A 22,982-nucleotide genomic window follows, 5' to 3' on the forward strand; every position below is an offset into this window, starting at 1 on the left:
GAAAAACATTTTAAAAATTGGGAACTAAAGGCAAAGGATTTGATTTTGATTAATTATCAAGGTATTCTGAACTCTAGTTTATGCATTTTTGAAGGAAGAGTCAATCACAAGATTGATTTTTAGCCTGCTGTAGGTTAGCATATTAGTATTTATTTTTTGAATGTATCAACACTGACTATATTTGCATTTTTTCATGACTTGATTTTCACACTTTGTTTCTATTTGTTTAACATACCAAGTATCTATCTTTGTTTTTTAAAAAGCATTTATAAGATGTTCAAAAAGGTTAATAGAGACTGATGATAGAGTTTTGGAAGATCTGAGGCTTGATCATTCAACTACTTTTGTTCCTACTGTTAGTTAGTGACACCTACCCTTAAAAAGGTTCATAAACCAGGTACAGGAAGAGGTTTAAAGTTGATTCTTCAAGATGCTGACTTGTTCTGGTGTTGATATTTTAAAGCAAAAAATAACTTTTGCTTGTGAAATTGAAGGTATAACTCTATCTAGTGATATTTGAAGTTTTCCCAGATCAACCTGGTTAACTGGGATTCTGCATTTGGATGATAAAAATAAAACAACTGGAAAAGGTTTATTGAGTTTCAACAGTTAAAACCTGTTGCCAGTGATAAAACTGAAGATGCAATTTTCCTCAATTAAAAAAAATTATAAAAGAAGTTTAAGCAAATTTCAAAGTGGAGCAAGGAAGTTGATACATTTTGAATTTTTATTAATGCTTCCTTTTAATATGTGTAAGTGCTATTAACAGTTTAGCTTGCAACTGAGGAGGAATAAAATTTGGAAGTTACTTGTGTTCATGATTCTGTTTTAGATAATCTCTATTGACTGGTAACTTCTGAAAATTAAATAAAAAATCTTAAATGCACCCAGGTCCACTTCAGCACTTCACTCTCAGAAATGGATCATTCCCTGGTGTTTCACAGGCAGAAATTCAGATGGCAATTTCTCTGGTTTTAACAGGTTATTTTCTCATATGCTGCTTAATATTGGAGGCTTTTTTAGTTTCATTTGTTGCCTAATCTCCTTCCAGGGCTGTCTGTTCCTTTTTATATTTACGCTTCTCAAATGAACATCTCCCTTTTGTTTGCTCTTCCTTTCCCCTAGATGTATTGCTGTACACTTTTTAAAAAGTAAATCTCATCTCAGTGACTATTGAACTCTCCTAATCCCTGTTTGGTCTATTTGTGTAATTTCTTTGTTCCCAATCCTTCCCAGGTCAGTATAATCAGTGAATTGAATTGTTAAGCTGTTTATTTGCTGGACAGCGATGACATTAAGTAGGAATGAATGAAAGAATCAGGAGCTCTCAGAGCTTCCTCTGACATCTTTCTCCATGTGGACCATTTCTGGTTTTGTTCACTTGTTGCCCTTTATGGTTTCATGTGGTTGCTTTTTCACAAAACCAGTTATTTTCAAGTCTGTGGTATTGACTGCTATATCTGGTCCTACTGTGATGATTGCAGAGACATACTGGGCGTGAGAAGGTATTTGAAGGTGTTAAATGCTTTAGTGCATTTACTGTTCTAGGCTGGAATAAGGGAGCTACTTAGATAAAATAACTATGAATGGAATCTGTTGTTCACATTTTTCTAACCACTGTGCTCTAGGAAGAGTTGTTCCAGACAATTAATGTTTTTACACTACAGTACAAGATTTTTTTCAGACTTTTTTGAAGTGTTGATTAAATTGAGTTCTATGAAGGAAGTCACTGAAGAGGAAAGAATGCATTAAACAGGATGAGCAATAAACTTTTCTGATACTAATTGAACTAAATGCTTTTTCAGGCTGTGTACATGATGCCCACAGAAGGAGATGATTCATCCAAAAGTGTTCCTTTAGCATTGCAAAGAGTGTTTTATGAGCTGCAACATAGTGACAAACCAGTTGGAACTAAAAAGCTAACAAAATCATTTGGGTAAGTTTCAGAAACCTGGGCTGTTTATTGAACTCGGACTTCATAAAGCTTTTCTTTAAAAAGATAATATTAAGGTTACTTTTAGAGGGGTTCAGAGAAGTGTTAATGCAATATGGTTTTAATTGTTAGCTTTCTGTAGTTTACTTGCATAGGATTTTATTTGTAGCCAGTACTAAGACAGCTGGTCCAAAAGTCAGATTTTTTGGGAAGGTGAATGGTACAGAAACAGAGCTGTTAAAAGCAGGGTTGTCATTTACCTGAACATTGTGTGATGCGTTTGACTTGAGTAAAATTCAGAAGAAAAGTCATTGAAACATGAAATCTGTTTTAGAATTAGTGCAATAGCAGTTATTTGCATGTCCATGCTGTTGAACATTGATGGCTGCTGTAACATTTTCCTACAGCATACTGAAGACACAAGTCAGGACAGAAAGATTAACATTAGTATAACCTTTACAAGTCTTCTCTTTGCATGTCTTGTAAGTGCAGAGTAGGATTTAATTAAAGTCAATTCTGAAATACTTTATTTTGTATTACTTTGTCTCACTGTACTTATAGGCTAGTTTTGTAGTAATACTAACAAGCCCTGTTTTATTTCAAAACACATTAGGAACATATCTTATTTCAAAGTACACTTTGTATCATCTTTTTCATACAGTTGTTCATCCTGCATCTGCTGCTACAACCTGTAGTTGTGTTCTGTCCTAAAACAACATCTTTGCAACCTTGTGTCTTGGCAACCTTGACTCTTCCCCTTTAGGGGAATCTTAAAAGGAAATCAGACCCTCAGTGTTGTCTGTTTATTTGGCCATACCCTCTTCCTACTGGCAGACTGTATATTTGGTGTATCAGTGCTCCTATCCTGTAACAGGACAGGACTTGGTGGTAAAGTAAATATTCCATCTCCAGTTAAGATCCCAATATGCAGCAGTTTGAAGAGGCCTTTTCCAAGGGTGTTGCAGGTGCTTAATTTTGTATCCAACAGCAGGGTTAAAAAAAGGTGTTCATGTCTGCTTTTGTTCTTGGAAAAGAATTTTGGGATATGTTTGAAGATTTAGGTTTCCCCCTTGCATCACCATTGAATCAAAGAGGGGATTTTGGCCTTGTGAGCCCTGGGTGCTCGGGTATTTTTAGGGTATTACTTTTTACTGAGTGTTGTGAATTTCTAGGTTTGACTTTAAGTAGAAAATGATGCCATGTCTGAAGGAGCCCTTCTTTATCCCAATTTTAGTGTGTGACCTTTTTCTTTGGTTGTCCTATGAGCTGGCTAGTGTTTAAAGCCTAGAGAGTCAGGGCATTATTTTCTATTCTTAATTATCTGACAGCCCACTTGATTCAGCTTGTTTAATGTGGACCCCACACAGTTGTTGGCACACTTGGGAGATTAGTTTGCTGCCATGTGACAGTGGGGGTGAGTCAGTGAGAAGAGAGTGGGAGGGAGGATAAAGTCAGCACTGCTCCTGATCACCCTGCTGCTGCTTCCAGGGCCAGGGGGGAGCATCACACTGAACCTGGAGCCTACAGTCAGCACAGTTCACTTTATACAGCTGGGAGTGCTGGGTGACTGCTGCAAAAAATGTTGTCAGAGACTTAGAACTTAAAAAGTTTTCTTGAGTTGAAGTTACAGTTTTCACAGGTGTATTTAATGCTGGAACTAGAAACACTTTGTGCTTCTTGTTTTATTGAAGGCAGGAGTGCTGAACACCCTCATTGCAGTGTGCCATGCTGGCTGTGAGGCATTGAGATCCTGCTGCCCTCACCCATGCTTTCACACCCTGTGTTTGCACATGGACAGCTCAGAAAGCTGAATGCCTCCTTGCAGTTACTGCATGCCCAGGATTAACTGTTTAGATGAGCACAAAGGAGCCAGTCTTTCCTATAAATCCATTTGCTTCCTTTCCTGTGCTGAAATAATCCCTGAACACCACTTGACTGCACCTGAAGGGCCCTCAGAAGAGAGGCAGCTGGAAACCTGCTGTGGAAACTGATGGCATTGAATTGCCCCCAAGCCTTTATTTAAGAGGTTTTTGGCATGAACAGAAGCTGGAAAAGCAACAGCCTGGCTGTGGCCTCCTCACCCAGAGCCTTTGCTGTCCTTGCCCCAGTCCCACACAGGAGAAGTGGGGTGGGCTCAGAACAGCTGCCAAAATCTCCCTCAAGTTCCCTGCCCCTTCTTCCTACACAGCTGGAGAACCTGTGCATCAGCCAGTCCTAAATCTCAGTCTGTACAGCTTGCTGTATATTACATTCTTGATCTGCAAAGAAATCAACAAATGTCTTTTCAGGTGTTTTTTTCCCCTAATTAGTAATTTTTTATTTATTTGCCTTACAAAGGTGGGAAACTTTAGACAGCTTCATGCAACATGATGTCCAGGAATTATGTCGAGTGGTATGTTGATACTATTTCTTGCTGGTCTGTGATGTATAAATTTCTCTTGATATTCTGTGTGTGTATATATATAAAATATAGCATAGAAGCTATCAGAGTAATAGTGGCTCTGATTAATTTAATTCAAGGCAAGAGTTTTTGCCTTAGTTTCTCTTTAAGAATGGGATTGCTTGTGGCCTTTTGTGGGTGAGGAATTTTTAAAGAGTAGTGAGGCTTGAAAGTTGCTGGAACATGTGCTAGTGGTACTTTTATAGCCATGGAGAGAAGTGCAGTTTTGAAGATGAAATGCATTGTTTGATCTGTGGGGGTTTGCAGACTCAAAGGAATGGAGTAGCTGGAGTAGCCCTCAGTTTAGGGGAAGGAGGAGGATTTAAAGGACTAGAAAGGAGATGCCAGTACAAATAGACTAACATTTCTGTCCAAGTGAGTTAGCATCTAATCAGTTAAGTAGTCGTGTGTGTGATGAATAAATTTAAAAACTGCAAGTTTATCTTATGTAAAAACTGTTTCTTTCAGCTGCTTGATAATGTGGAAAATAAAATGAAAGGCACGTGTGTAGAAGGCACTATCCCTAAATTGTTCAGAGGGAAGATGGTGGTATGTATTTTATACCTTTCTCAAAAATAATTTAAATTATTTCTTGTTACTTTTATAAAACTGAACTTCTGTGTTGTTTTGGTTTTGTTTGCAGTCTTATATCCAATGCAAGCACGTGGACTATCGGTCTGAACGAATAGAAGATTATTATGACATCCAGCTAAGTATAAAGGGAAAGAAAAACAGTAAGTGATACATTGTGACATGCACCCATCCAGTACTTCAGCATGCTGGACAAATTCAGTGCCTGTTGTTTTTAAATGGGTTTGTTGGTGCACAGTGGTTGGAAATCTGTGCTTTAGGACACCTTATTGAAAACATTTTCAATGCAGAGAATGTTTCTGCCTGCGTTACATTTCTTTTTTTTTTCCTTATTCCATTTCCTTTCCCTGCTTCTTTCTCCCTCATTCTCTCACTGGTATCTTTTCATGAAACTCTAAGAACTTCAGGAGTTTTCTGGTGTCATAAGACTGTGCCATGGTGATCACAGTGGTATTGTCACAGTAGTTAAAATTTACATATAATGATGAACTTGGATAAAATAGATTCTTATTTAGACCTGGCCATAGTAGTAAGACAAAAAAAGACTTAACTTCTCATCACAGGGGTCCCTTGTCGTCTCTTTACTGAGCAACTGGGCATGGGAAAGGATGTGTAAGAGTCCAGCAAACAGAGACATTGGCTTGATGCTTGTGAAGTTGAGAAGTTGTGGCAGACAGCTGTAGCTGTGTGATTTTAAAATCTGCTGATATTCTTAGATATGCCTCTGCAATATGGTGCATTTCTTGATATTCTTAAACAATATAAAATTATACTTAAAGTAAGGACAGCAGTACTCAAACACAAACTCTTCTGTCCTAATATTTAATTTAATTAATATTGTGCAGGCTAGAGTGAACGTACATTTTTTCCCAATCTTTTTTCATTCAGTTTTTGAGTCCTTCATTGACTACGTTGCAGTGGAGCAGTTGGATGGTGATAACAAGTATGATGCAGGAGAGCATGGCTTGCAGGTATTGTTTTTTTTAAACCTGGTTTGAAATCTTATTTCTTTATCTTTGATAAAATAACAATCTTGCAAAACCCATTCTAGATTTTATCAACTGATTTTGGTGATGTTTCGTCTTAGACAAGCTTTTTTTAAAGCTCCTCTTATTTGGTGTTAGGTTTCTTAAAATGGAGCTCACATTTTACAGCAATTTAATTTGTAGTGAGTTTTATAGGTCCAAGTCTTCCAGTTGCTAGAATGGTTTGTTTTTCCACCAATCTCAAGACTGAGAAGTTTTTCCTCTATGAGTAGTCTGTTTTTCCATGTGTCAAGTGAAAAAGTAGCATAGCTCTAAAAGTAACTTTGGAGAGCTCATGTTTGTATTCTCAGCAAGAACACCAAGTGAACCCATGGAAATGAAACATTTATGTGTGTACACGTGTTTCTGAGCGCTTCAGTTGCACTTTGCTGCACCACTGGAGTAAGCTGAAGTCCTTTATAAATAATGTTTTACTGAAGCTTATTTCTGCAGCTTTGACATACCAGGTTTTGTCAGTAATGTTCTATATATTCTTTAGCTCTTGGGAAGGTATAGCACAGTAGCCAAATCCTTGTTGGCAGGATGCAATGAACATGAAATTCTTAATTGATCAAAAATGAGCTTTTGCCTCCGTATTCTTCCGTTTTGAATTATGCAGGTAACTTGCTCTTAATGCAGTGAGGTGTCCACATATCCGTGTATGAGTGGCCTAAATTTAATTTATTTTGAGTTTTTGTGTTACTGGAGTAGCTCATGAGAGGTTGGTGCAGCATTAGGATACTCAAATTGCACCCATTTTTTGAACCATTCTGGTGCACATTGTGTTGTCAAGTCTATAAAAGTTCATATGAGGAGTGTCTGCAACAAACAAGTATTTTGAGTTGCTAAATATCCTACAATTTCAACCCTCTGTTTCCTTTAAAATGTCTAGGAGGCAGAGAAAGGTGTGAAGTTCCTAACACTGCCACCAGTATTACACCTACAGCTCATGAGGTTTATGTATGATCCTCAGACTGACCAAAACATCAAGATAAATGATAGGTAAGTGGGTTGGTTGGTTTAGTGTGTGGGTTGGGTTTTTTGGTAGCACTTAGACCTGTGAATGTATTATAGCAAAAAATAGGTTCCCAAAATCCTGGTTTTGACTAAGCTCTGAAGCAGGCATGTGGAGGTGCCCTAAAGGTGCATAGGTTGAACTTTGAAGTTCAGAATGACAAATTGAATGTTTAGTAATCCACAGTGATTGTTTTCACCATGAACAGGTGCCTGCATCTTTTAGTGGCTTGTGTAGCTCCTTTGTGCAGTGTGTGGCTGGGCTGCCCCCAGAGTGAGCAGGATGAGTAAGGAGTTACCTGCTTGCCCTCCATCTGTTTCCATGGATGGAGGGAGAGACATTTGCCCACTCACTGTAAGCAGTGGCTGATAATTTCTTGAGGAGATACAGGGTTGGTTGTAAACCAAATGTTTATTGCAATTATCTCATTCTCACCAAGGTGAGATATTTCTGAGTAATGTTCCAGTCAAGTGGTACCTGTGCTAAGGAAGCTGCATTTGTCTGCTAGACAATAACAGATTTTAAAGCTTTTGCCTTGATGCAGTGAATCCAAACCAGCCCTAATTCAGTTGAAGTGCTCTTGCCCTTGTTACTGAGGGCATGCTTTCCTGTGCTGCTTGAAAAGTTTATTTTTATTCCATTTTTAAACAGTATAAATTCTGCCACTGTGTGCAGTATGTCCTGGTTAGAAGTGGCATTGTAATAGTAACATGTTCAGTTTTTATTCTTTGCTTTAAGGGTACACATAGTGTTCCATAATAGTGCCTAAAAATGTGTGTCTATCTTAACTAAAAATACAACTGTCTCCATTCTTTTTGAAACTAGGTTTGAATTTCCTGAACAGTTGCCACTAGATGAATTTTTGCAAAAAACAGATCCTAAAGATCCTGCAAATTACATTCTCCATGCAGTTCTAGTACACAGTGGAGATAACCATGGTGGACATTATGTTGTTTACTTAAATCCAAAGGGTGATGGCAAAGTGAGTATTGAAAAGCATCTAAAACGATTTGTGTGTTGTAAATGCATACTTGCAGTGTTTATAATGGGCAAATCTTCAGAATTTTCTTTCCCTAAAAGAAGAGTTCATACACACTTAGCTTTTAACAAAAGACTTTTTAGCTGAGGGAATCCCTTCTCTTTTGTGTGTATGTGTTGAAGTTCTGCAATCAGATTTTATCCAGCATTTTTTTGAGGCTGACTTTGCTAAAGCAAATATGAGTATTTGCAGTGTTTCTGTGACTCAGAAGTTCAGCATGTTTGTGTATGTCCCACTGTTCCAGGTTTAGGTGACTTGATTGGATCGGACATTTATAGGTCAGGTGCCTCTTCCCTTGAGGTGACTGGTTTTGTGTGTACATGATTGTTCACAGTAAGAGTAGAAGTCAGATTTTACTGTGAATTTATTGCTATTTGTAATTGATTCTTAATTGGCTTTATTGTTTTAATTTGAAATTTGATGCATATTGCTCTTAATGTACAAAGAATTACCGGTTGTCTTGTGCATCTCTGCTTTTTATTTCATTTTACAACAGATAAAGTAGATTTATGTTTCCTTCAGAAATATTAGATATTTGAAGTCTTAAGAAAAGCTTCTTGGAATAATTATTGTGCTTTTGGTGCTCAGTATAAAATGTTCAGTAAAGGTTTAGTATTTATGGACTTCCTTATGCTGAGCACAAGTAGCAGGTAGCACAAATCATACTGAACTAGATTTCCTTTTAAAAGTCACGCCGCTCGAAGGTAATTTTAGTTACTTCAAAGAGTTGAAAGACATGCCAGAAATAGGATTAATTTATCATTCAGGAGCATGTTTTTACGTGTAAAATCACCTTTCTGTCAAACTGCCTCCCTAGTGGTGTAAATTCGATGACGACGTTGTGTCGAGGTGCACGAAGGAGGAGGCGATCGAGCACAACTATGGCGGCCACGACGACGACCTGTCCGTGCGGCACTGCACCAACGCCTACATGCTGGTCTACATCAGGGAGTCCAAGCTCAGTACGTGTCCTCTCTGCTCAAAGGGCACTGGCAGGCAGGGCTGCTGTTCTTCTGATAGTTGGCTGTGTTCCTGCACAACAGGGCTGCCTTATTTACAGTGGGAATGCAGCAATCCTGCAGGATCAACCTGCCGCTCTCTCACTTGTGGAGAGTGTGTGCTGCTCTGGGTCAGCTTTAGCTCAGGAAGGCACCTGCAAAGAGCTTCAACCTTTCCTGCTTTAGAGGATGGAAAACTTAGTGAGCTGGCTTGGGTAATGGAATGTTGCCATGATTTCTCTTCACAGAGAAAAGCAAGGCACAGTTCTTCCCAAGGATTTCTGAGATTCACATTCTCTGAACCATAATTCTTATCTCTTGCTGTGCCTGTGTTGTGCCAAAGTAGAATGCAATATGGAGATTGTCTGTCCAAAGTGAGGATGTTTTGTTTCCTTGGTCTGTCAGGGCCAACTGTGTGTGTTGGGACTGTCGATGAAGGTCATGAGATTCAGTGCAGTGTGAGTGCTTGGCAGATTCAGTTTAGATGAAATGTATATAGTATAGTATAATAAAGTAATTAATTAGCCTTCTGATGATGGAATCAGATGCATCATTCTCTCCCCTTCATTGGAGTTGCCTTTGATTTACTGATTTTTTGATTAATGGAATTAAATCAAATTGAATGTAAACGTGTAGATACAGATATGCTTTAAAAAGGGAGTGGTGGCAAATATTTTTTTAATTCTGAACTGAATATTTCATTCAAATGTCTGTGATACATATTTCATGGGAGTAGTGCACTTTGGTTTGTTGTAGAAGTGCTTCTTTTGCCAAAGCATGATGATATCAAACCTTGTTTTCAAGTGAAAGATGAAGAAAGTTGGTTTTGACTTCAAATCAGAGGGAAGTCAAGCGTGTGTGAAAAAGAAACTGTTTGATGTAAATCTTGAAATAACATCATAAAATCTGCTTTATAGGTGAAGTTTTGCAGCCTGTAACCGACCATGATATTCCTCAACAACTTGTAGAAAGGCTACAAGAAGAGAAGAGGATAGAAGCTCAGAAGAGGAAGGAGAGGCAGGAAGCTCACCTCTATATGCAAGTGCAGGTCAGCTTTTGAAACAGATTAAGTTACAGCTACTTTACCATGAAAATTTAGGCTATTGAACCACCCTGGAGGCAAACCTTGATTTTCTTTTTTTTCTTCTTTTTTTTTTTTTAAATTTTTCTTCTGAAGTAGTGTTTGAAGAGAAATTATAATTTTAGTACTTTTAGGTATATTTACATATGCAACGAATTGTAATAAAACACACAGTACTGTATGTTCTAAACATTTCTGTTTTCTTTAGAATTTATTGTGCTTGTGAGTAAAAATAGTAGGTTCAGGTGAAAGGGAAAAGGACCACGTTATTTCCAATGGCTGCCCTGCCCACTGCACTTTTATCTCCTTCAGGAATTATTTTCTAAAATTAGAATGTATCTAGCCATAGGCTGCAGGTCTGGACTATTGCCAAACAGAGCTCATCAAGTAGAAGCAGGAGGAGAGAGTGCTTATATTTGCAATTATCTTTTTGGAAAAGCCAGATGGACAAGATTGTTATGAATTGCCTTAAGGAACCCTGTTTATGGCTCTTTCCAGAGCCCATCTGGCACAGGGAAATAGAACCCATTTTCCACGTGTCTCCATGTTTCCTTGCCTGTTCTCTGTGGTGCTGATAAGCAGAGATACTGGTGAAGTCCAGCTTGTTCTGCCCTGCATTTGCACTGAGTTTGCAGTGGGACACTGGCAGCATTGCACTGTTTGTGCTTCTGTTACCAGAGAGTGCAGGGGAGCTGTGGGAAATACAGGGAGAGGGTTCAGTGGCCTCCTGGCATTCAGCAGTCACAGAATTATGTAGCCTTTTCATTTTCTCCAAGTGCCAAGATTGTTAGAGCACGTTCCAAGACTTGGGATCTAAGCACAACTGGTTTTTAATTGCTCAGGATTTGTAAGAATTAATGTATTTTAATTACTTGCACTGATGAGATTATCAATCACGATTTTTTAATTTCATTGTAATCTGTGTTCTTGCAAATTTGCTCCCTGAGAACATGAGTTGTGTTAGCACTGTGCCAGAGGGCCAGTGAGGTTGCATAGTAAAGCATCCTGAGAAGGTATTACCTGGGCTAATCTGAAAAGTAACCTTTAAATGTCATTTTTCAGATAGTGGCAGAGGATCAGTTCTGTGGTCACCAAGGCAATGATATGTATGATGAAGAAAAAGTGAAGTACACTGTTTTCAAAGTATTAAAAAACTCCACACTTACAGAATTTGTTCAAAACCTCTCTCAAACAATGGTGAGTTTTCTGCAGCTGAATACCTGCATGTATTTATTTTGTTACATTATGGTTGTGCTCTAGCTCTTACCTTGTCCACATATTGACAGCAATCATAATTTAGAGCTCTTAACACACAAGATCTGAGTTTCGTGAAAACATCTTAGCCTATTTTTCTCTTGTTTTCATTCAGTTTCCTATCACAATTTTTATTTATTTTAGGGATTTCCCCAGGATCAAATCAGATTATGGCCAATGCAAGCTAGAAGTAATGGAACAAAAAGACCTGCAATGTTAGATAATGAAGCAGATGGCAATAAAACGGTAAGCAGTCACTGAGAGATGATAGTACTTCTTACATCTCCTGTGATTCTTAGCTCTCTTGAAGAATATCTAACTTTGAGGCATAAGATTTTTCAGGCTTTTGATGTGAAATTAATTTCATTGTATCTGGTGAAGTTTGATACTTGGGGAAGACTTGGTGCTTAGTGGATTAGTTTGGATAAGAAGCAGGAGTGTGGTTGGTGCATGATTTTTCTGCTGTGGAAAAAAAGGTGTAATCATGATTTCTTATGTTAGATTAAAACAGAAATGTCCCTTTGACAAAAGGGGCTAACCCTCTGGATTTAAGGAATTCTGTTGCTTAAAATGTAAAATGTGTCTAAATACTACAGGATGGTTTCACCTTCATTTTATTTTAAAATTAAGTCATGTCCTTGCCATTGTAAGGATAGCTGTAGGTAAAGTTGTGAAAGATAAAGAAGTGGGTTCATTTTAAGTAAAACTGTTACTGCTTCATCAAAGTTTTTGGTGGTTTTATATCCATATTTGTTTGTCTTAATAAATTTCATGAACTTCCTTTAACACAACTTAAAAAAAACCTCTCCCATTTGTCCAGTGTCATAAAGTTCTTGTATCTGACTAAAATGCTGATACCAGGTTGTATTAGGCTCTTCAGAGAGGTTTTTTCTTCTCTCTTTTTACATAGATGATTGAGCTCAGTGACAATGAGAATCCATGGACAATATTTTTGGAAACAGTAGATCCAGAGATGGCTGCTACTGGAGCAACATTACCCAAATTTGATAAAGATCGTAAGCACGCGGGCTAAACCTTTCTAAATACAAAATACTTTCATTTTGGGTGTATCTCCAAAAACACTGTGCACCACTTTTTTTCAACAATGTCGTTGATGTATCCATCAAACTACTACAGGGCTGAAATTAGTTTTTCTCATGCAGTTTCTCCCTCATTTCTCTTGGAGTAGAAGGCGTGCTTTGCATGTTTTTAGACTCACTGAATAAATTTCTCTCTATATTTTAAGGACACTGAATTAATAAAGACATATGTTTTGTTACTGTGTAAATAAAAATATCTAGGTGATCTCCTTCCCCCTCCCCAAGCCTTACTTGAAATTAAATCTTGTTTTTTTACTTTGTAGATGATGTAATGTTGTTTTTGAAGATGTATGATCCGAAAACTCGGAGTTTGAATTATTGTGGACATATCTACACCCCTATATCCTGTAAAATACGTGAGTTCTGAATTTCAATTTCATTGTGATCATAGAAGTTTTTCAAGTAGATTGACACATACTTTTCCTTTAATAATAATTCCCTTACTGAAACCAAAGGTACACCACAGAAGCAAATTCTTATTTCACCCAGCACTTGAGAGTTTTCTTCCCCATGTGGTGTCAGTGACATTTTCTGCAGGTCTGAGCCTGAAAACCCCACAGGTGGTCAGTCCATTGCTGCTGCACTCACCAGGTGTTACAGCTGTTTCAGACCTGTTGCAAAGCTTTGGGATGTGATATTTCCCTCCCCATAGCTTTTCTTTAACCTTTCACTATGGCAGCCTGAGCAGCTGCTCAGCCTGAATTACCTGTGAGCCTTGATTTTCATATGGGTCCATTTAAGGAATTCAGCAAATACCCACTGACTAAAAATATTTTAGTTTTTTGTTTTGAATGTCTCATTTGTTAACTTATACATATTTTTAAATTTTGTATTTTAGCTGTCTTTCTTTTTTTAAAGATATTAAACCTTTTTTCTGAGGAAGGAGCAGTGCTATTTAATCTCTTGGATTTTCAGTGAACTTGCACATATTTTTGTGGCTCAGATGAAGTGGAAAGGAACCATAAATGGGTGGTTGAATGTCAACAAGGTGTGGAAACTTAGGTGTGGAAAGCTCTTTCTTAGGCATTGTAGAACCATCTACCCAGGGTAAAGAGAGGGATTCTCTCCTTTCTGTGGTTGGTCTCACTAGCAATTAGTGCAACACATTTCACATTCCTTCTTTTTTCTCCAACAGGTGACTTGCTTCCAGTTATGTGTGAGAGAGCAGGATTTCCACAAGAAACTAACCTTATCCTCTATGAGGTTTGGATTGATAAACTTTTTGTAACTTTTTTGTCTTTTGCATGCTATAAAGAAAAAAAATAATTTAAAAATGTTGCTCATAACAATAGTAATTTATAAATTATCAGCACTGTAGTCTGTAACTTTGAAGTCTACAGTGCTGCAAAAGAGTAGCAGCAGAGAGTTAAATTCAAAACAGATTTTATATTAAACAGATAAAAGTGTAAAGCTTTAAACCCAAAAACTGTCTACATGAGAGTCCTATATGAGCAGCTTTGTTGTGCTAAACCTGTGTGGCTGAGTTAGAGGAGCTGATGCTGCTTTCATTATTGGCCATTGTGTTTTCAGTTCCCACCTTAGTGAAGTTGAGAAAATGTTGCTTCTCCTTCCTTCCCCAAGCCAAAATCAGGAAACAAAATCCTGTCTGCTAGGCTGTTTCTGCCCAAATACACAAGCAGTGACTCTTCAAAACTGCTACATTTATTGAGTGCTGATGATGCAGATCTTGCCAAGGCCAAGTCCTTGCTAGAGTAAGAACAAGGAATTTGGTTTTTGCTGCAGTTTCTGGTAGCAGTCCTGCTGCTCTCTCTGGTGGTGCCAGGGCAGCACACACAGTGCTGTCCTAAAAAGCAAAGCTGTACTTGTTCTGGGCAGGCCAAGGTTACAGTGCCATTCCAGTTTGTTTGCACAGGTGCTTTTATCCCTGGGTCAGCCCAGAGGTCAGCCTGCAAGTATAAATATGTAATATGCATATAGATATTTAATAACACATGCATTGGATTTGAATAGATACGTATCTATCCATTTGTTTCAGTTGAAAGAATGTACAGGTTACCTTAGCTGATGATTTCTTCACTATTGTGACTTATTTGTGACATTTACTTTTGTCTTGTATTTTGTAATCAATAATTTTTGTTCTTTGTTGCAGGAAGTTAAACCCAATTTAACAGAAAGGATTCAAGACTATGATGTATCTCTTGATAAAGCTCTCGATGAACTCATGGATGGTGACATCATAGTGTTTCAGAAGTAGGTATTTTATGGGGGCACCTTTTTGCAATCTTATCACCTGGTTTTTGAAAACTGAACTTTCTTTAAGCTCTTTTATCAAGAGTTAAGTATTACATTCCAATAGTAGATGTATTCTGCAGTTCTCATTTGTTTATTCAAAGGGGAAATGAGCAAATATCAGTGCTATTTGAGTATCATGTGCCATATTACTTGAGGTGTCCTCCTAGTTTGGAAAACCAGTAACCTAAAATAGCTCATAATATGACCAGAGTGTGTTCAGCAGTGCATCTGATTTGTGCAGCTTTGTACTGGAGCCACTGTAACACAGACACCGAAGAGCCTTCCAGCATTTCAGATACCACCAGACAAGGCTCTTGGAGCTCTTTCAGCCACTGAACTGCTTTCCCTTTTTGCCTCTCCCTTGTGCTCACAGTCAGGTCCCTACTGGTCTGCAGTGGTGAGATGCTCCCAGTTTGCCTGAGCACGTGCCACTCATAGGTGTACTGGTGCTTCAGCTGGAGATTTCTCCAAGGCAAAAGGGGAGCTCCTGCATCTTGTGTCCAATGAAGGGATCTTTCATAAGCTTGGCAGGGCTATAAATCAGCATTTCTATGCTCTCACTCCTGATGGTCACACCCAACTGTGTTGCTCTGTTTCTCTCCATGGGCTGACAGTGGGTGGAAGCCAGCTAGTCTATCTTCAGCACTCTTACCCCAGATTATGTGAGATGAATGTATTTCTCATGTCATGCCTTGGAACTTGCAGTCCCAGTTGACCCAGTTGGTGTTATGCACCCTTGGCTGGCTGCTGACTCCTGGGTAAGTGCACAGCTTGTACCCTGGTGCTATTTCTCTGCAGAGAAGTTGGGGTACCAGTCAGGAGTGACCCAAACCAGCCCCTGTGCCCACTGCTCTGCCTCTGTGTGCCAGGGAATGCCGTCCATCTGTCCTCTGTGCAAAGTGACCGATACAGGGGCTCAGGGAAAGCTGTGCAGCATTAGTACAGACACACAGGGGTGCCAGGGTGGGAGGGAGGGCCAGCTCCTGCTACAGTGCTGCTGTGAACCCCCAGGAGCCCAGCAGAGCAGGCGAGGGCTGCAGCACACAGCCACGGCGGGCTCTGGGTCACTGCTGACTGCACCAGTCCTACTGTGTGCCACTGGTGGCTCTTGCAGAAGGTTTCCAAACTTCACCTCTGTGTCTCTCCACTGCTGCTGACTCACTGTAGAACATGTTCTTAAAGCCCCAACTGCCTGTGTGTGTAACAATGTGATGGGTAATGGTATCACCATTTGTTTGCTCTTGTAGGGATGACCCAGAAAACGATAACAGTGAGCTCCCCACAGCTAAGGAATACTTCAGAGACCTCTATCACCGTGTGGATGTCATTTTCTGTGACAAAACCATCCCCAACGACCCAGGCTTTGTTGTTACTTTATCCAATAGGATGAATTACTTTCAGGCATGTCTCCTGTTTCTCTTTTGTTTCCTTGTTTGGGAAGTAACTTTTACACTAGCTCATTATACATACTTTTAGAAAAGTTCTTAAACTATCAGTGTACATTATTTGCATTGTGTAGATTTCATTTTAAATGAAAAATTTAAGGAAGCCACTAAGGCTTGTGGGAAGAAAATACTATCAACTCCTCAGTTTTATTAATAATGAGTTATTTGATAATTGGTTTCTTTCTTTGTAGACCATTCTGCTCTGTCAGGGAAATTATAGTCTCATGAAATAATGACTGTATGATGTAGAGCAATGTCATAACTGTGTGAAACAATTCAGAACTTACCAAAATTTATTTTCAGGTTGCAAAGACAGTCGCTCAGAGACTTAACACGGATCCAATGCTATTACAATTTTTCAAGTCCCAAGGGTAAGTAAGACAAATTCCTTAGTATTCTGTGTCTAAGCTGCTCCTCAAAACTTAGCCTTTTCCAGGTCATTAACTAATTCTGTACCAGTAAGATGTTACCTTTCTGGCAAGCACAGCAGGTTGCTTTGACAGTTGAAGTATTGCAATGTCTGTCTCTAGAGCCTCAAAGAATTGCATGTTTTAGAAGAGTTCTAGTAAATGTCATTTTAAAAATCATTAATTACTTCAAAGCCTGATGCTGTGGGATAAATTGCTAAGCTAATTCAAGTGCTGTTCCAGTGAATGCAGATTTCTAGAATGGAGGAGAGCAGAAACAAATGCACATAAAAGCAGTATTTTTGCTGATTTTACAAGTTTAAATGCAGGAGTTACTTCACTGAATTCTCCCCTCCTCCCTCAAAGTCTGCAAATGAGGTTTTATGAAGATGATGATAATCTAACAAGTTCCCAGGTGCTCAAAGGGATATTTCTGGTTAAAGGGTGGTTTTACATATGTTTGTGTAAAACTAGACTTGAATCTGTATGAAACTAGAGCAGAAAGTATTGTACATAGCTCTGTGTGTGTGCTTCAGGAATAATGCACATACACTTAGAGCTTTCTGTATTCATGGAAGTGTAAATGCTCTTTAGTTACCTGAGGCTATCTCCCTTCATCATCAGTGAGAATTTGAGTAGCTCTTTGTAGTTTGCAGTGCTGTGGTCACTGTGGAATTTGCTGTGTCATATGGCTCCACAAATTAACCTTTCACAATCTAGAGCATGTGCTGCTATGCCAGTAATTTCAGAGGAATGCAGATCTGCCAGCCTGCAGCACTGACATCAGTGAGCTTGTAAACATGCAGGAGAGTTAACACACACCCTGAATGGTTTTCTGTTCCCACAGCCAGGCTGTGTTTAAAAATCATTAAAGTTCTGTGTGTTGTGCTGCTTAGGCTGTGTTAGCAATTATGTGAAATTGGAAGACAGTCATAAAAATGTTCTTGGTGCTTCAATTTGCTGAGCAGTAATGGATTTTGAAGAGATGGATTTTAAGAACATGTTTTCTTTCTTTCTGTAGTTATAGGGATGGCCCTGGTAATCCTCTTAGACATAATTATGAAGGTACTTTAAGAGATCTTCTGCAGTTCTTCAAGCCTAGGCAACCGAAAAAACTCTACTATCAACAGGTAAGAGTCTTCTCTTTTTGTTGGGGTGAGTTATAAAAATAATTCTGCCCTATTCAAAGTGTGCCTAAAGTGTTTTTCTTTTATTTCTTTAGCTCAAAATGAAGATAACTGATTTTGAAAACAGAAGAAGTTTTAAGTGCATATGGCTAAATAGCCAGTTTAGGGAAGAGGTGAGTGAAGCCATTACACACTTGCTGTCATTTATGTGTCAGAGCTAGAATGGCTGTGGTTGTGGGTCTACCTCTGAGTGGCCCCTGAGAATTAGAACAAAGTTTTACATGTTGTAAAAAAAACCCTAACAAACCAACAGCAAAAAACCCCCAAAGAGCACAAAAAATGAAAAAAAAAATCAGATCTCTTAACAAAAATGTTAAAGATAACATAGGTGTTGACTTCAGTTATCTTTTCAAGATGAGTGGTTAGGGAGAACAGTCTGCTGTGTTCTGTGCTTTAATCTGGTTGTTTACTTTCTCAGATCTTTTAATGATTTTTGTGTTTCAAATTCCACAGGAAATAACAGTATATCCAGATAAGCATGGGTGTGTGCGGGACCTGTTAGAAGAATGTAAAAAAGTTGTAGAACTCTCTGAAAAAGGTTCAGGGAAATTAAGGTAAAGCTGGAAGACTCTGATTTCTCCTATGTGATCATGTAGATTTTATGCAGCAAAGTATCTGTAGAATTTAAAATATTGTAGATACCATTATTAACAGATTAAATGTAATATTGTGTTAAAATCTTCCAGATTGCCACTGTTAAGAGTTCTTCTTAGCTATAAATATAATTTTTACTCAGTTTTTTGTTTTGTGTTTTACATCCTTGAGTTTCATCAATTGCATTTGATAGTCATGACTTATTAATTCTTTCAAATCCAAGCATTTCATGCTATTCACTTCTCAGGAGTTACAGGGGTTAGAAGTGAGGTCATTTAAAGAGGATATCTAAAATAATCTCCACTAGAAACCTGTATTTTTTAATGGCACATCCTGGCTTTTTGCCATGAGCCAGAAATAATTTACCCTCTCATGGCTTTAATGCTTAATTTTTACTAAAGATTGAATTTAGAATTTTATAAATACAATAGCAGCATCAGTTTACATTCTACACTAATCTCTCTCAAGATTTGAGAAAGAAATGCTGCATTGAATTTTTTAAATTCACTTTTTAAAAATACTTTTCTGTTTATCTTTAAGGCTGCTAGAAATTGTAAGTTACAAAATAATTGGTGTCCATCAGGAGGATGAGCTGTTAGAGTGTTTGTCACCTGCAACAAGTCGAACGTTTCGAATAGAGGTAAGTTGTGCTTGTCTTAGAGAACTTTAAAACCTGACTTAAAGAGAAAACTTTCAGCTGGTAATTTTCTGGGTGCTGACCTTCAAATACTGTGATTTTGTGTTAAGATTACATGATAATATTATATGTATTTTTTAAGATAATGCTTTAAAAAAGATCGTCCTTTGTTCCATCTGTTTCCCTACAATGGTTTCATTATTTCATTTTTATAAATGTTTTTATAATAATACTGAAGACTTTGCAAGAGCCTGTCCAAGGGACATTGAATGTCTTGGCAGTAATTCCAAGGTTTGTTTGAGAGTTCATGATAGAAGTGTTTATACTTAAAATCACTTTTGTACTGTAATATTCTAGAAAGTTTTGTTTCCTTTTCTGTTACACTTGAGGTTCTTGAAGCAAATTTGATACTTAACATGTGATCTTTTTTTTTTTTAACATCTCATCATTTAGATCTACTAACTTGCTTCAAAGATCAGAAATGGAAAAAAAGGTTTCCAGTGTAAACTGTAATGAGGAGCTGGCAAGAGGCCTGGGTTACTGTCAGCTAGTTCTGCACTGATAGAAGATTTCTTGTCAAAAAAGCCATTCAGGGAAGCCAGGAGAATATTTCCTGAGTAGGGGAAGCTGAAGTGCTGTCATGCCAGGGATGAGGGACTCTGCTAAAAGACTCTGTCAAACAACATGGCTCTTTTAATTGTTTTTGAATAGAATTGTTTGGAATCAGTAACAGTACATCAGTAATGCTTAATAACTAGAAAAATAACTTCAAAGCATTCGTTTCTTTTTGTGGAAGCTTACTGATTGGAGTCACAATTCTCTGTCTGGATCTAGGAAATTCCTCTGGACCAGGTAGATATAGATAAAGAAAATGAGATGCTAATCACAGTGGCACATTTCCACAAAGAGGTTTTCGGGACATTTGGAATTCCCTTCTTGCTGAGGATACACCAGGTGCAGTATGGCTTCCTTTTTCTTCCTGTGGGATTGTACTGATGATTTTTGCTTTAAGTACTGTTGAAGAAATGCATTAATGTAGGAAGTGAGTAGGAAAATACAAAGGTTCTGCCCAATCTGTGCCTTTTTATGGTTCAGCCATTTCCCAGCTCAGTTCTTTTGCATACCCAGGTTGTTCAGTGTTTCAGGGAGCCTGTGAACACCATGAAAGCTGTCAGTTGGCAGCAGCTGCCATCCCCTGCCCCCTGCAGAACCCCCCAACAAACCAGAACCCTATTTCCAGCAGCACTTGAGTAACTGCAGTGCAGAGTGTTTGGCAAAAGTGGCCCTGCCTTGGTTGCTCTCATTGAGACAGGGTTATGGAAAATGGGGTTGCTTTCTCCATCACTCTCTGAGATGACTTTGCATTTCATCCCTTCTGTAATTTGATGTGCTTTATCTTCCAGGGCTGAAAGTTGGTACAAGAACAAAAGCTAATTTTGAAAGCTTAATTTAAATTCTCAAGTTTTTCCTGTGGTGCTGCTCCAGCTGAATGTCACCCTGATTCTCTTAGTATCAAAGTGTATTTCTGGGAGCAGTTACCATTTCCTTCTAAGCTTTTTCTGGTTCATATATGTTATTTTGTATGAAAATTACCTACTTTAAAATTTTGGGAATGATAAATGTGTCCATATTTCTCTACCTCTAAAATTATCATTTTACTGATTTCCATATTTTTGATCAAAGAATAACACTTGTTTGGTGATTTCTGGTGAAAACCATTTGTTCAGCATTTCCTTGTTACGACAGTTAATATATTTTATTAATCTTTAAGTTGACAGTATCTGTCACTTTTTTGGTCACTTTACATAGACAGGGAGCAGGAACATAGTACAAAAAGTGGCAACAAACTTAGCAAGAATATGGGTTTTTTTTTACAAATTCCTATTTTTCTGCTAATTTTCTGATTTTACTATTTAACTTTAACCTGACTTGCGCATATCAGTGGCAGTGCCTGAGCAATTTATGGGCCAGTTTGCATAATGATAAATCAATAAGACTTAAAGTTCCTGAATGTAGAGCAAGTTGCCTGCTGTTGTTCCATATTGTAGAGAATGATGTTGACACTTGTATAATTTTGTAAATAACAGACACATTGAGGGAATCTATTTCAATGAAGCTTAAAGCAGGAAATATTAACAGCTTCCCTTTTTCCCAGATTTTTTTGACATGAAAAATCTTGTTGTAATTATTAGGGTGAACACTTCAGAGAGGTTATGAAGCGGATTCAGACAATGCTGGACATACAAGAAAAAGAATTTGAGAAGGTAATTTCAAAATGGGAGAGTTTTTATTGCTGACTGTAAACCCTAAATGAGTTTATTGTAGTAGGTTGGAACACCCCAGCCTTGGGATAAGTGTTGATTTTTTGTGATAGAACAGCTGCTTGACTGAAATAATGCTTTTTCTAGGACTAATTAGTTAGAATGGGTAGGATCAGTATTTCTGTACTGCATCAAGAGAGATATTCTGCAAAGCAAAGTAACCCAGAAAAGTGTAGCTGGTGTGGGACCTTTAGAGGCCACCCCCACATCACGTTGCTGTTCAGAGCAGAACGTGACTCAGTCAGGTTCTGCAGGGTTTTTTAGTTGCAATTTGCAAACTCCCAAGGGTGGGAATTCTGCCCTGTTCTGGACACTGTGTTTTAGAGTATTTCCACTATCACTGGGAAGTTTTTGCTTTCTTTGCACATAATCAGAGTGTTTCATTTTGCAACTTGTGGAGGTCGCCTCTGTGCAGTTTTTTGAGAAGAGGCTGCTCCTGTGCACCATCCTTCAGGTGGTGGAAAACTACAGATACCCTGTCAGCCTTTTCTTCTCTGGGCTGAGCAGAACCCATTTCCCAGAGGTTCCTGAATGCCAGGTCCCCCTTAGTCCTCTCACAGCCTCCCTGGACTGTTGTGCACTTGCTGCAGTTTGTTGCCCTTTTTCCCTGGAGGGCCTGAACCTGGACACAGTAGTCCAGGATGTGGGTTCATGATTTCCTGAGCATTTATTTTGTCCCATTATCCAGGTTGTTGATGAGGGTTTTAACCAGGATTGGCCATTTTCAATTCCTGAAGTTGAAAGTTAGAAGTTGAAGTTACAAGTTTTCTACTTATAACCAGCTGAAAGTCAGACTGTGAACTTAGGCTTGAAGGCTTAATTTTAGTGTCATATCCTACCATTTGGATTTTGATTTTTTTTTTCTTTGCATAGTTTAAATTTGCCATTGTAATGATGGGCCGACACCAGTATCTCAACGAAGATGAGTATGAAGTGAACTTGAAAGATTTTGAGTCCCAACCTGGTAAGTTTGTTAGACAACCTCACTTTTCTTTTGGCCTGCTGAAGCTGCTCTGCCAATTGTTATGTGTTCACCCTTAGCTCAGGATGCAGAAAGAGTTTGTTCTTTCTGCATGACATACATTAGATGTAGTGACCAAGCAAGTATTTATATACACCAGTGTGCACACTGAGCACTGGTGAAGGCATGAATGTGTTAGTCCAAGAAAATGTATTTTCTGGGCATATAGATAAATAATCTATTTCCTTTTGAGTTCAAAGATTGCATGTGAATGACCAAATGGGTCCAGTGTCAGTATAACACACTTGACAGCATCAGTTGCACCTTGTCTTTATTGTCCATCTACCCCCTTGCATATTTGATTCTTGTTTATTCTTCATATCCTCAATGAATCTGAAGATTCTAACAAGAACATTAAATATGTCAATTAGATGCTGTTTAAATTTTTTTTTCCATAAGAAATGAGTCACCAAGGTACAAATTCAGCTCCATTCTAAATTTGTCTCTGGATGGGCTGCTACCTTGTTTACTTGACTGACATTTAAACCTTTGTTTTCTTAGACATTTACACATGGGAGAAACCAGGTTAATCCTCCAGGAGTTCCACCACAGGAGTGTTTTCATAGCCATAGCATGGGTTGGGCTGGGAGGTGCCTTAAAGATCATCCCATTCCAGCCTGCTGCCATGGTGCCACACACCA

General features: G+C 38.4%; 1 protein-coding gene across 2 annotated transcripts in view; it reads left to right on the forward strand.

Moving 5' to 3' along the window:
- USP7 (ubiquitin specific peptidase 7) overlaps positions 1–22,982 on the forward strand; it is a 68,506-nt gene that overhangs the window by 42,182 nt on the left and 3,342 nt on the right. For both annotated transcript variants that reach the window (XM_074553317.1, XM_074553319.1), the window contains 24 exons: positions 1,806–1,936; positions 4,271–4,325; positions 4,842–4,922; positions 5,017–5,107; positions 5,853–5,935; positions 6,882–6,991; positions 7,830–7,986; positions 8,861–9,005; positions 9,959–10,089; positions 11,185–11,319; positions 11,521–11,622; positions 12,287–12,392; positions 12,740–12,832; positions 13,612–13,679; positions 14,587–14,687; positions 15,977–16,130; positions 16,478–16,545; positions 17,603–17,711; positions 17,804–17,881; positions 18,222–18,322; positions 18,903–19,002; positions 19,834–19,953; positions 21,192–21,263; positions 22,194–22,284. In XM_074553317.1, the coding sequence (XP_074409418.1) occupies positions 1,806–1,936; positions 4,271–4,325; positions 4,842–4,922; positions 5,017–5,107; positions 5,853–5,935; positions 6,882–6,991; positions 7,830–7,986; positions 8,861–9,005; positions 9,959–10,089; positions 11,185–11,319; positions 11,521–11,622; positions 12,287–12,392; positions 12,740–12,832; positions 13,612–13,679; positions 14,587–14,687; positions 15,977–16,130; positions 16,478–16,545; positions 17,603–17,711; positions 17,804–17,881; positions 18,222–18,322; positions 18,903–19,002; positions 19,834–19,953; positions 21,192–21,263; positions 22,194–22,284 (2,482 nt within the window). The remainder of the gene's footprint in view (positions 1–1,805; positions 1,937–4,270; positions 4,326–4,841; positions 4,923–5,016; positions 5,108–5,852; positions 5,936–6,881; positions 6,992–7,829; positions 7,987–8,860; positions 9,006–9,958; positions 10,090–11,184; positions 11,320–11,520; positions 11,623–12,286; positions 12,393–12,739; positions 12,833–13,611; positions 13,680–14,586; positions 14,688–15,976; positions 16,131–16,477; positions 16,546–17,602; positions 17,712–17,803; positions 17,882–18,221; positions 18,323–18,902; positions 19,003–19,833; positions 19,954–21,191; positions 21,264–22,193; positions 22,285–22,982) is intronic.

The sequence above is a fragment of the Zonotrichia albicollis genome, chromosome 16 (assembly GCF_047830755.1).
Source record: "Zonotrichia albicollis isolate bZonAlb1 chromosome 16, bZonAlb1.hap1, whole genome shotgun sequence".
Classification (NCBI taxonomy): domain Eukaryota; kingdom Metazoa; phylum Chordata; class Aves; order Passeriformes; family Passerellidae; genus Zonotrichia; species Zonotrichia albicollis.